Raw genomic sequence first — 13789 nt, forward strand, 5'->3', positions numbered from 1 at the left:
CATCTGTGAGCTGTGGGTCAAATTCAAGAGGCCTATTTATTGGAGTCCCCAGGGAAGAGCAAAGGGACAGAGTAGCGGAAAAATACTTGAAGAAACAATGGCCAAAATTTGTCCAAATTCAATTAAAACGACATATCCACAGAAGTGAGAACCTCACCAAATCTCAAGTAAAGAAACATAAAGAAAGCTACATTGAGACATAATTAAAATCACTCAAAATCAGTAGTTAGAAGAAAATCTTAAAATTAGCCAGGGGGTAAAAAACATTACATTTGAAAGGAACAAACAAAAGATGACTAAAGAGGCCTCATGAGAAGCAACGTGAGCCACTAGACAGTGGAACACCACCCGTCAACCGCAAAAAAGAAGAAAACCGCCAACCTATAATTTTTAGGGTTGGGAAGATCCCCTGGAGGAGGCCATGGCAACCACCCCAGTGTTCTTGCCTGGGCAATCCCATGGACACTCTGAGAAGCCCAGCAGGCTGCAGTGCATGGAGTCACAAAGAATTGGACACGACTGTGAAACTTTCTCAGTTCTAGACACATCAATAAATATCCTTCAAAAATTAAATAACAAAAAAATCCTTCAAAAATTAAATAACAAAAAAAATCCTTCAAAAATGAAGGCAAAAGAAAGCCTTTTTCTGATATACAAAAGGTGAAATAATCCATCACCAGCAAGCCCACACTACAAAAAATGCTAAAAGGAGTCCTCCAGGCAGAAAGAAAAGGCCGTCAGACAGAATATGGATCTGCACAGAGGAATGCAAAGTACCAAGAGTGGCAACTGCATGAGTCAACATATAAGATTTCTTCCTAATTACTTAAATCTGTAATAGATAATTGGCTGTTTGAATCGAAAGAATAACAATCTACTACAGGGCTTAAAACATATGTAAAAGTAAAACGTATGAAAACGACTGCATAGAGGTTTGCGGGGAGGAAACAGAAGTATTGAAGGTTGTTCTACTTTACATAAAGTGGTACAACACCACGTGACGATATACTGGGATACCGGATAGTACAAAACCTCAAGAAACCACTAAGGAACAAAACAAAGCTACAGTTAATAAGCCAACAAAGGATATAAAAGAGGGTCATTAAAAAAAAAAATCTAAAAGAAGACAGTTCAACAAGAGAAAGGAAATCAAAGAATCCACGAGACAAGTAGAAAACAAACAGCAAGTTGCAAGATTTAAACCTATTATAAAAATCACTTTCATTTACTCTAATTAAAAGACACAGGGACTTCCCTGGTGGTCCAGGGGTTTAAGGCTTCACTTTCTCATGCAGGGGGTGTGGGTTGGATCCCTGGTCAGGAAGCTAAGATCCCACATGCCTTGTGGCCAACAAAACCAAAACATAAAACAGAAACAATACTGTAACAAATTCAATGAAGACTTTAAAAATGGTCCACATTTTAAAAAAAAACTTAAAATTAAAAAAAGAAAAAGCATATATATTTCTATGCATAAAATCTGTATATTCTTGTCTGTCTCCTCTAATAGGTCCAGAGTCCCTTGAAGGAGATAACTTCAAGTATCTTAAGTTCCTCTGTACAACCAGATCTGTCACATAAAAGGATCTCAATAATTATAGAAGGAGGGAGAGAGGGAGGCAAGGAAGTGGGTCTACTCACCCCCAATTTACTATTCTTCCTTCTACAAGCAAACCAGGATTATTCATTCATTCAACTGCAGCCTTCTTAATAAGGTAGGACCACAGAAATCCAGATATACTTCTACATAAAACATTTCTAATTAACCCAGCCTAACATCATACGGTCTTTCTTGCATTTAATAATTTTTTTAATGGTACTTCCCTGGTGGCTCAGACGGTAAAACGTCTGTCTAAAATGCGGGAGACCTGGGTTCGATCCCTGGGTCGGGAAGATCCCCTGGAGAAGGAAATGGCACCCCACTCCAGTACTCTTGCCTGGAAAATCCCATGGACGGAGGAGCCTGGTAGGCTGCAGTCCATGGGGTCACTAAGAGTCGGACACGACTTAATAAGGTAGGACCCCAGAAATCCAGATATACTTCTACATAAAACATTTCTAATTAACCCAGGCTAACATCATATGGTCTTTTTTGCATTTAATAATTTTTTTAGTAGACAATGATATGTAAAGAAGCCAGTGACTGCATACCTGAGCCTCACTGATGGTCAAGTACCAACCCAATAAACCAAGCAAAGAGGAAGCTTGCTGGTCCAAGCAGCCTACACAAAAGTGATCCACAGAAACAAGACCGTGCCTCCTTAAACAGCTACAGTTGCCACAGCCACACACAGCTGAGCCAACGGTAGCCAGACTTCTCTTTTTTCCTCTTGGCAATCCCTATTTTGCTTCCTTTTTAAAGTGATAAGTCAGAACACTCAAGGGCTTCCCGGTGGCTCAGCGGTAAAGAATCCGCCTGCAGTGCAGAAGCTGTGGGTTTGATCCCTGGGGTGGGAAGATCCCCTGGAGGAGGAAATGGCAAGCCACTCCAGTATTCTTGCCTGGAGAATCCCAGCCTGGCGGGCCACAGTCCATGGGGTCACAAAGAGTCGGACACGACTGAAGACACTTAGTATGTATGCACTCAGAACGCCTAAGAGTGTAGCACTGTAACAGTTCCTGAGGACTTTCACCTTGTTTAGTAAGAGCTTCTCGGAGAGCAGGAGTGATCATAGCTCTTCTTTCACTGGCTTCACTCTTCACTGTGCTCCTGATCACACTCGTTTCCCCTTCCTGCGGCTCCTTTTCTCTCTGTATTAAAAAGAAATGAATGAAGCCCAGCATTGGTCACGTGCGAGGGAAATAAGAGCACGACAGTCATCCACACGTGGCAAGGATAAAAGTGCTCCTCACAAACCTGTTTTCTCCCAAGTGATCACATTTCCAGTCACACAGTGAGGTAAAGAAACACCAACACCTATTTTTTCCCCTATAAAAGGTGACTACATGGTCAAACACACACATTCGCAAAACATAAATCAATAATCCACTTATCTAGATGTCAAACAGTGTTCACAATCTGAGTACAGACAGCTGCCCAACTTTCACAAGTTATTTCTCTGAATTTCAATTTCTCACCTGAAAAGGAAGAAAAGTAATATCCATGGAGGAGGATTGTGCTGAAGATTAAATGAAATGAAATGACCTGGCATGATGCCTGATATGTCATAGGACTTCACTAAATTATGGCTACTGCTGGTTGTAACACCTGCAAACCCCCAAAACAAGTCCAAAAATTGCTTTGAGCTGCCCAGATGGCCATCTGCTCACAAGTCAAGTTACTCCACCACCTCCACCTCCAAAGCCTTCTTTTAGAAGATCCCATGGTGGAAATCTGTCTTCGGTGATAGAAATCTGAAGGATAATATAAACCTGGGTTTCCTTTTGCCTCCGACCATTAGAAAATTCACAGCCCAACTCTGATCACTGCATCGGACCTTGCATCGTGCTTGTCCTATAGTCTCTGTCCATGACATCATATTACAATGACCCTCATTCACTGTTTACGTTGATTTCTTCCTCTCTTCTTGTTTTTTTTTAAGAGGCAAGATAGTAGCTACAAGAGAGATTCCTTTTTTTTTCTCATTTTTAACATTTATTTATTTGGCTGCTGGGTCAGCTGTGGCACACAGATCTTCACTGCGCCACGCGGCATCCTTCTTTGAGCCACATGGACTCCCTTGCTGTGGCCCTGGGGCCCAGCAGCTGCAGCACACAGGCTTAAGCTGTCCTGTAGCACGTGGGATCTTTGTTCCGCAATGAGGGATCCAACCTGCCTTCCCTGCATTGCAAGGCAGAAGCTTCACCACTGGATCACCAGGGAAGTCCTTGATTTCTTCCCCTCTTTTTAAAGCTCATTACACGTGTATACATGTATACAAGTGTATACAGTGTGTCTTTGGAAGATGGTTCAAGTGCTAACCAATAATTGTGAGACAATACACAAAGACTTGTGTCACACTTTAGAGGAGACACTCTTCAGACCTCACTAAGAGCTACAGAAATCTGACATAACTCAGCTGGGCAGAAACCCTGCCACCAAGCCCGAAACTACCCTCAGGGTCTGTCCATTTTCCATGTCCAGCCCCCAGTGAATCAGTGAGGACACTCACAGCAATGCCCCCTTTCTACCTAAAAGTTAAAACAGCTCGCAGATGACATACTGTCTCAGGTCTATGTCAAACTAATATAGAAAGGAGGAAGATGGTCCATGTTTGAAGCTGGGCAGGAAGGGAATAGGGATTTGCTGTCTCCTTCTATCTATTCTAGGGAATGCTCAAAGTTCTCTATACATAAAATATAAAGCAAGATTAAACATTAAAAAAGAGAGAAAGAGCGGGACTTCCCTCGTGGTCCACTGTTTAAGAATCTGCTTGCCCATTCAGGGACATGGGTTTGATCCCTACTCCAGGAAGATTCCACATGCCACGGGGCAACTAAGCCCATGCCCCACAACTACTGAGCCCACGTGCTGCAACTACTGAAGCCCCGTGCCCTAGAGCCTGGGCTCTGCAACAAGAGAAGCCACAACAATGAGATGTCTGCGCACTGCAACCAGAGCGCAGCCCCGCCCCGCTCACCACAACTAGAGAAAGCCCTCACACCGCAATGAAGACCCAGTGCAGCCAAAAATAAATAAATAAAATTATTTTTTTTAAAGAAAGAGAAAGTTCACCAATGAAATCAGAATTAACCTCTCTATCTTCTATTATTCCAGGGACGTTTCCAAAATGGAAGTCAGTGAAAAAGCACGCTAGAGTAGTCCAATATACTAAGAGACACCCAAGTCCCACAGTGAGTTTATACACGTCCTAAAAGTTAGCATTCCAACTCACTAAATATAATCAAACAGCAAAGTTAATGAAAAGTTTTGCTGCTGTTAATAGAGCTCTCCAAGACATTTTCCCAGATGGAACTAAAAAAATTTATAAACAAACATCAATCATTTGTTCTTATCTATTAGGAAAGTAATCAGTTTTAATGCCGGGCATTTGCTTTAAAAAAAATGTACAGCTATGATTTTGCTAAAATATTTAAATATAGAAGAATTCTTTGGCTTTTTTTTAAGTCTACTTCAGACCCAAAAGCAAAGATGTGAGCTTGAGAAGGAAGTCTCATGGTGGAGCAAAGTGAACTAACCTTGACCTTGAGAGTATTTAAATGTCTCTGAAGTCATTCCAGAGTGAGTTACTGTAATTCCCTACTCCATGCCAGAATTGACAGTAGGTGGCAATAGCTGGCCTCCAAAGCCTGTCACCGTAAAATATCACCAGCTTATCTGCTTCCCCTCAAGGCCACATAAATCCAGAACTGGACCCAGCATGAGACTGGTCTCTGACCACCGTGCTCAGAGCTCCACAGACAACCCCTTCTGGTTTTATGAACTATTTTTTTCGGTTGTACTGGGTCTTTATTGCTCCATATAGGTTTTCGCTAGTTGCAATGAGTGGGTGCTATTCTTCACTGTGATGCGTGGGGGTTGCCTGGATTTCTCGCTGGGGTAGCTTCTCTTGTTGCAGAGCATGGGCCTTGGACCATGTGGGCTTCAGTAGTTGTGATGCGGGGTTAGTTCCTCCAACCGTATGCAGAATCTTCCTGGACCAGGGATTGAACTCATGTCCCCTGCAATGGCAGGCAGATTCCTATCCACTGTACCACCAGGGAAGTCTACCCTTCTGGTTTTAAATGTAAACTTCTAACCCCTATATAATGAACACACTCTTTAAAGAATGGCCATGGGACACCATCCACATCCCATCACTGGAGAAATTATCTATTATAAATCGTGAGTGCAGCTACTCCAGATTCAATCATCTGAACACATAGTTCGTATGGAAAGAAATCAGCAGCTGTGATTAAAGGTCTTGAACGTTCAGGACAAACACTCATCATTCTTTCCCTCTACAGCAGGTTAGTTCTATCTTCCCTATGCAACAGTAATTTCCTTTCTGAAAAGATATACAATGGTTCATAACACTCTCCAAGGAAGTGCAGAGCCCCTTTCAAATTCTAATTCTAATCTCCTAGGTGCAGACATTTTGCCCTGTTTGCCCAGAATAAAACAACTGACACAGGGTCTGTATATTTTTATTTATTTTTTATAGCCCTTTCATAGGCTGAGCAGAAATAAATGAAGATCCCAGAACTGGTCAATCTGGATGCCTCCCTCTCCTGCAACCCCATTGAACAAGCGACCAAGTTCTAAACTCTTAATTCCCAAGCTAGGAGTCCTCTCCATCCAACATGTCACAGCTTCTGCCCACAGCCATGGTCTCCTCTAAGGAACAACTACAACAGCCGAACTTAAGTCTCCTTGTCTCCAACCTTTCACACCTTCCCAACATTCAAACCCATCACACTTGTCTTGAAAGAAAACGCATACCCTGGGACAACCCTGGTAGTCAGGTGGTTAAGAATCCACCTGCCAATGTGGAGGATGTGGGTTCGATCCCTGGTCCAGGAACTAAGATCCCACATGGCACAGGGCAACTAAGCCTGTGTGCCACAACTCCTGAGCCCACATGCTGCAACTCCTGAAGCTCAAGAGCCCTAGAGCCTGTGCTCTGCAACAAGAGAATCCATTGCAATGAGAAGCCCATGCACCGTAACTGGAGAAAGCCCATGTGGAGCAACAAAGACCCAGCACAACCAAAAATAAATAACTTTTTTTTAAAGTTAAAAAAAAACAAAGAACACATGCCCTCTCCAAGCTTCTATTTCCTGATATGCAAAATGGAAGGCCAATTATAAGTTCACCTCTTAGGCACTTGGGAAAATGACTATAAATAAGTGAAAAGTTCTTTCCAAACAGGCAGTGATATATGAATCTGACATAATAAAGGGAGCCAAAAAAGTAGAACTAATTCTATTTTTTTAAAAAGAGGTATTATACAATATTACCTAAATCACCTTCACATCTTCATCCCAGAAACCACAGTACCACCCCAATACTGCCTAGGATAAAAACAGGACAAACAGGAATTTGTTAAAGATTTTAAGATAAAAGTTCCATCTAGTTGGTTAAATGCTGAACAGGTGTACTGCAGCAAGCAGGCCGTCTTTCTGATTGATTAAATTGTTCAAGTCTGTCTGTTTGGGTTTTTTCATATTCATTTACTTACTCATTTGGCTGCATTGGGACTTAGTTGCTCCACAAACTTGTGGGGTTTTAGTTCAGCAACCAGGGATCGAATCCACACCTGCTTTGATGGAAGACAGTCTTAACCAATGGACCGTCAGGGAAGTCCCTGTTTGGTTATTTTATTGATCCTTGTTTACCATCCAGTCACTCCCTTCAATACCAATTCATGCAGAAAACACTGGATATAGAATCCCCAATTCTCCAAAGGTCATTTTCCCCTACAATCAGCCTGCAGCCAGGCCGGCACAGCCAACATTGATACTCAGGAAATGCTGGCTGAATAAATGAATAAATGCCTCAAAACTACCAGATAGTTATTTCCAATGCTACAAGAGCAGATCTGGATTCTAAACCAGGCAACTTTCATAGTAAAAACCCTTCCTCGAGTGTAACTACAACTCCACCTTCTGCAATTCCACCCCACTTCTAAGTGTTCCTAATCCTATAATAAAGGAATCACCCATACACCACTCACCTGTCATGGATGAGTTTTTAAATGACTGATTTCCAATAGGACTCAAAGCTTTTTGTGTACACTAGATTTTAAGGACACTTTTGGAACATTTCAAAAAGCACTTTGACCAGATGTGTCAAGAGCTTTAAAATGGCTTTCCTCTGGCCTCATAATTCTATTTTGGATAACCTGACTTAGGAAAATAACCCCAGAACTCATCATTAAGTCCTCCTGGCTGTATTCAGCCCATACAGCAGAATCAGGCTGTTTTAAAGACAGGGTATTGGGGTTGAAGAGATGTTACCTTACGTTTGAGGGTGAATTTAACACATAAAGCCTTCAAACTAATTATGAAAGGAGAACCGGCTTCACGCAGTTACACTGCAGGACTAAGAGACCTTATAATCGAAACTGGACACACTGAGCTCTTTTTGTAAATTGAAATGTTTCTCTGGTGAGTAATTACCAAGCATCCACCATTGATTTCCAAACTAATGATAACTGATATCACTGTCTGCTTAACCAGAACACACCGTGGGGAGCATTTGAGCAACATTTATTTACTGCAGGAAAAAAACAAGTAGCAATCTGCTTTAGATCTACCAGCACAACATGAGAGAAACAGAAAAGAAACAACCTAAGCATTGCCAGGCTCTTCCTGACTCCTTGTTCTTTAGTCAAACCCCTCAGCCTGCCTCCTGGAAACTACTACTTCTCTGTTTTGTTACTGTTCAGTCGCTAAGTCGTGTCTCTTCCCGACCCCACCAGCTGCAGCACGCCAGGCTCCTCTGTCCTTCACAATCTCCTGGAGTTTGCTCAAATCCAAGTCCATTGAGTCAGTGATGCCATCCAACCATCTCATCCTCTACCACCCCTTTATCCTTTTGCCTTCAGTCTTTCCCAGAATCAGGGTCTTTTCTAAGAAGCTGGCTCTTCACATCAGGGGGCCAAAGTACTGGAGCTTCAGCTTCAGCAACAACCCTTCCAATGAATGTTCGGGGTTGATTTCCCTCAGGATTGACTAGTTTGATCTCCCTGAAGTCCAAGGGACTCCCCAGTCTTCTCCAGTAGCACAATTTGAAAGCATCCATTCTTTGGTGCTCAGCCTTCTATATGGTCCAGCTCACATCCATACATGACTACTGGAAAAACCATAGCTTTGACTATACAGACCTTTGTCGACAAAGTGGTGTCTCTGCTTTTTAATACATTGCCTAGGTTTGTCACTGCTTCTCCTCCGGAGAGACGGCAAAGGGGAGTGAAACGAACAGGTGGAGACTGGGCTTGGCCCCACCACTAACTAGGCAGCCATCTAATTACAGACAAATTGATTTACTTCTCTAAGTTTGTGTCTTACCCTGTAAAATGGTAAAGTGGAGGTGTCAAGGGTATAGACATCAGAGTCAGAGTGAGGACTGAATGAGATCATCCAACGTGTACTATGATTTCTCCTATCCCGCTGAACCTACCCTGGAGCCCTCTCCCCGCACCTCCAAACCACCCATCCTATTCAATCAAATCACACTGCTTTCCACTGCCTTGAGCACAAAGCCCACAGACCTATGGCAGAGCATGAAAGGGCCTCCCTGTCTATTTCAGCCGCCTGTAACTCCCACCCAACTCCACTCTCAACATACCGAACGCTTTTAAGACTCCCCTAACTTGCCAGGTTCCCCCAACACCTACTCCCTCCACACGTGCAATGCTTCAAATTCTGGCTCTCTTGTTCTTGGTTATCACTCCCACCGTTCAAATTCTCTTTGGCTTTACATCCTGCTGCAGAGGGAGGGAGATAGAAAACCATCCTGGTATTCTAGTCAGACTAAACATATCCCACTGGAAGATATCTTCTTACACAATGATAGCGATTAGTTATCAAGGACATACTATATGGCAGACAGTAAAATAAAGGCTTTTGATGGATTAACTTACTGAATCTTTATAACAACTTTATACAGCAGTTAATGTTATTACCTCCCACTGAAGCACAGAGAGTGAAATAACGTGCCCAGACAGACAAGCTGAGATTGTGTGACTCCGTGAAAACTAGTGAAAATTACTCAAAAAGAGGTCTTCCGGTAGGAGTGTTGTGGTCCAATTCTACAGCTGATGCTCTTCAGGACTAGAGCATCCTGCTTCCTCTACAGTAACAACCAAGGCAATTTAGTATGAAACAGAATGATGACTGGGCAGAAAGCAGCTTGGGAATATGTATGGATTAACCCCCAAAGAAAATCCCCCAAAAATATAAAAAAGAAGAGCCAGGCGGTAAGAAACCCATCACTGAATTTAGTACACTGTGCCCAATAGTAAGTGAACACAAGGGACACAAATGGGAACTCTGCTGAGACCACATAATAATGAAAATCAAAAACTGGTGGCTGATTTTCATGCTGTACTTAAGTTGGAAATATATATATATATGTATGTATTTTCCCCCTAAATCTAATGACTTTATGAGATTTCTAGGAGAAACCTGAAATATCTTAAGCCAGCTGCTTGAAGTTCATAAAGTCCAGAATCATTTCATTTCAAAAAATAATTTACATGGATGTCCAAATTTTCCCTTAGTGCTTTTTCTCCAGCGCCCTCTAATGGACATAAGATGAAAAGGCAAAGAAAAAATACACCCACAAACTATTCCAAAGCCTTACAGTACATGTGAAATCTGCTAAAAGTAGATCTATGTGTTCTCCACACACACACCACACACACACACAAACACACACACGTACAGTGTTAACTATATGAAATGGTCAATGCGTTAACTTGACCATGGAAAGCATTTCACAATGTTTACATATATTAAATCATCACATTATACACCCAAAAAGAATCACATTATACAACCTAAGTATATAAAATTTTGTCAATCATATCTTAATGAAGTTGGAAAACAATTATCCCACAAATCTTCACCCACTACAAATAAAGCTATAAATGTGCTCAGTTGCTCAATCGTATACAACTCTTTGCGACCTCAGGCTCCTCTGTCCATGGGATTTCCTAGGCAAGAATACTGGAGTGAGGGGCTGCCACTTCCTACTCTAGGGATCTTCCTGACCCAGGGATCGAATCTGTATCTCTTGCATCTCTTCCACTGGCAGGCAGATTCTTTACCACTAGCGCCACCTGGGAAGCCCTAAAGCTATAAATATCTGCTCTTAACTTGGCAGATCCAGAAATCTACCTAAATCAGGCATCTCACACACTGAAATTTATCCTATTTTAAGACAATTTCACTGTGAAAATAACTCAGATTTTTATTAAGAGTCATAAAATTATACATTTGCTTTGACCCAGTAACTCAACTCAGGGAATATGTAAACCAAGAAAATATCAATACTTCGTTCTAAGTAAAAAGGTCTCAGTTCAGTTCAGTCACTCAGTTGTGTCCAACTCTTTGTGACCCCAGGAATCGCAGCACACCAGGCCTCCCTGTCCATCACCAACTTCCAGAGTTCATCCAAACTCATGTGCATCGAGTCGGTGATGCCATCTAGCCATCTCATCCTCTGTCGTCCCCTTCTCTTCCTGCCCCCAATCCCTCCCAGCATCAGAGTCTTTTCCGATGAGTCAACTCTTCACATGAGGTAGCTGAAGTATTGGAGTTTCAGCCTCGGCATCAGTCCTTCCAAAGAACACCCAGGACTGGTCTCCTTTAGGATGGACTGGTTGGATCTCCTTGCAGTCCAAGAGACTCTCAAGAGTCTTCTCCAGCACCACAGGTCAAAAGCATCAATTCTTTGGCACTCAGCTTTCTTCACAGTCCAACTCTCATATCCATACATGACCACTGGAAAAACCATAGCCTTGACTAGACGGACCTTCATTGCCAAAGTAATGTCTCTGCTTTTTAATATGCTAAGGGTCTCAGACCAGTGCTAATTACAATGGCAGAAAAGCTAAAACAGACTAAATGACCAACTCCAACAGAATGCCTAAGCAAATTTAAAATGTCTAAGCATATTTACTTCTCATTTCAATCTGTCAGACTTCCGGAGACTATAACGCGTTTGAACACACAGGTTCCCACCTCACTCAGTGCTGTGAGGAGAGCAGAGGTTAAGATCCACGTTTCGTAGACAAGGGGATTAAGGCCAGAGAAGATTACGCATTGCCCTTAAGGCACCAAGTTACAAGCCAGTTGGCCCAGACCCTGAACCTACATCTCACACACTTGTCATTCTTAATAACTTCTCTACTACGGCTTCTAAAGGCTTTCCCGGCAGCTCAGCGGTAAAGAATCCACCAGCAATGCAGGAGACGCAGGTTCTATAGCTGGGTCAGGAAGATCCTCTGGAGGAGGGCATGGCAACTCACTCCAGTATTCTTGCTTGGAGAATCCCACGGACAGAGGAGCCTGGAGGGCTATACAGTCCATAGGGTCACACAGAGTTGGACACGACTGAAGCAACTTAGCATGCAGGCATGCAGGGCTTCTAAAATACAAAAGCTACTAAAAATGACAGCAGCAACACCAACACACAAAAGTATCAGAAAGAAAGTAACAAAATGCTGCAACAGGAACAATCGCAATTTTAAGTTTGGAAAATAATTTAATTGTAGATTAGAGTCTGACACACAGTATTTTGGGGTTATGAACTTTACCAAAGAAGCCAAATAACCCAATAAAAGCATGGGTAAAGGATCCTGTTTAGTAAAGAATTTTGCCTTGGGACCTCCCTGGCTGCCCAGTGGTTAACACTTCACCTTCCAATGCAGGGAATGTAGTCTGATCCCTGGCTGGGGAGCAAAGAGCCCACATGCCTTGCAGCCGAAAACCCAAAACATAAAACAGAAGCAATATAGTGACAAATTCAATAAAGATTTTTAAAATGGTCCACAGCAGAAAGAAAAAAGGGGCTTCCCCAGTGGTCCAGTGGTTAAGAGTCTGCCTGCCAATGCAGAGGACATTGGTTCAATCCCTGCTCGTAGGAGAGCCCGTGCACCACAACTACTGAGCCAGCATCAACAGCTCTTGAGCCATGACTGCTGAACCCACACAGCCTAGAGCCTGTGCGCTGCAAAAAGAGAAGCCCCCACAATGAGAAGCACACGCACCACAAGGAAGAGTAGCCCCCAAGCCCCACAACTAGAGAAAGCCCATGAGCAGCAACAAAGACCCAGCACAGCCAAAAATAAACAAACCTTTGGAAAAAAAGTCTTAAAAATAGAATTTCACCTTGCCCAAAGAGAAGTCTGGCCTGATTCCCATTCCTGGAAAGTAACCTCTAAACCCTGGGAACTTCCTGTGTGAGGGCAGTATCTTTGTTATTCACGGGAGGCACTGAACTGTTTATGCTAATAGGGTGACTCATGCCAAACTCTGGGGGCACTGTGATGAAGGCTGGGTTCAACCACGGGGGCAATCAATCAATCAGCCAAACCTACATAATGAGGGGCTTCCCTGGTGGCTCAGATGGTAAAGAATCCGCCTGCCATGCAGGAGAGCCGGGTTTCATCCCCGGGTTCAGAAGATCCCCTGGAGGAGGGCATAGCACCCCACTCCAGTACTCCTGCCTGGAGAATCCCATGGACAGAGGAGCCTGGCAGGCTACAGTCCATGGGGTCGCACAGAGTCAGACATGACTGAAGTGACTTATCACAATAGCACATGTATAAAATAGATGACTAAGAGAACCTACTGTGTAGCACAGCGAACTCTACTCAGCGCTCTGCGGTGACCTAAGTGGGAAGGAACTCCAAAAGAGAGGAGATATATGTATACATGTAGCCAATTCACTTTGCTATACAGCAGAGACTGACATAGCAGGGTGAAGCAACAATACTCCAATTTTTTAAAAAAAAAAGGTTTTCACAAAGCCCATGTTACAACAGCAAAAAGCAAAGTATACAACTTGCAAAACAGGAGGACGAGAAATAAAACTGTCCAATTATGAGCTCACATGGACTATGCACCAAGAGGCAACGCTGGCTGTCAACCAACTGTAGGATCCCAGCTCACCGTTTCCCAAAATTACAGTACCTTTTCTTTCTTCACATGATCCATAATCTTGCCGAGGTCTTCAACATCAATGACAGAATTCTGACTCTGATGGTCCTCAGTATCGGACTCTTCCTCACTGGTGCTCCCAAAGGGCTCTTCCTCCTGGAACATCAATTGTAAAAAGTAGCCAAGTGTCTAATAATCCTTCCCAAGTTGTGAGTTCACTGAATGGACTTGAGATATT

At 42.9% G+C, this 13789-nt stretch overlaps 1 protein-coding gene across 2 annotated transcripts in view; it reads right to left on the minus strand.

The window, feature by feature from the left end:
* LOC128070359 (S-adenosyl-L-methionine-dependent tRNA 4-demethylwyosine synthase TYW1) overlaps nt 1–13789 on the minus strand; it is a 140194-nt gene that overhangs the window by 116116 nt on the left and 10289 nt on the right. For both annotated transcript variants that reach the window (XM_052663682.1, XM_052663687.1), the window contains exons 7-8: nt 13585–13707; nt 2634–2751 (exon numbers count right to left, since the gene is read on the minus strand). In XM_052663682.1, coding sequence (XP_052519642.1) covers nt 2634–2751; nt 13585–13707 — 241 coding nt within the window. The remainder of the gene's footprint in view (nt 1–2633; nt 2752–13584; nt 13708–13789) is intronic.

This window comes from Budorcas taxicolor, chromosome 2 (assembly GCF_023091745.1).
Source record: "Budorcas taxicolor isolate Tak-1 chromosome 2, Takin1.1, whole genome shotgun sequence".
In the NCBI taxonomy this organism is placed as follows: Eukaryota; Metazoa; Chordata; class Mammalia; order Artiodactyla; family Bovidae; genus Budorcas; species Budorcas taxicolor.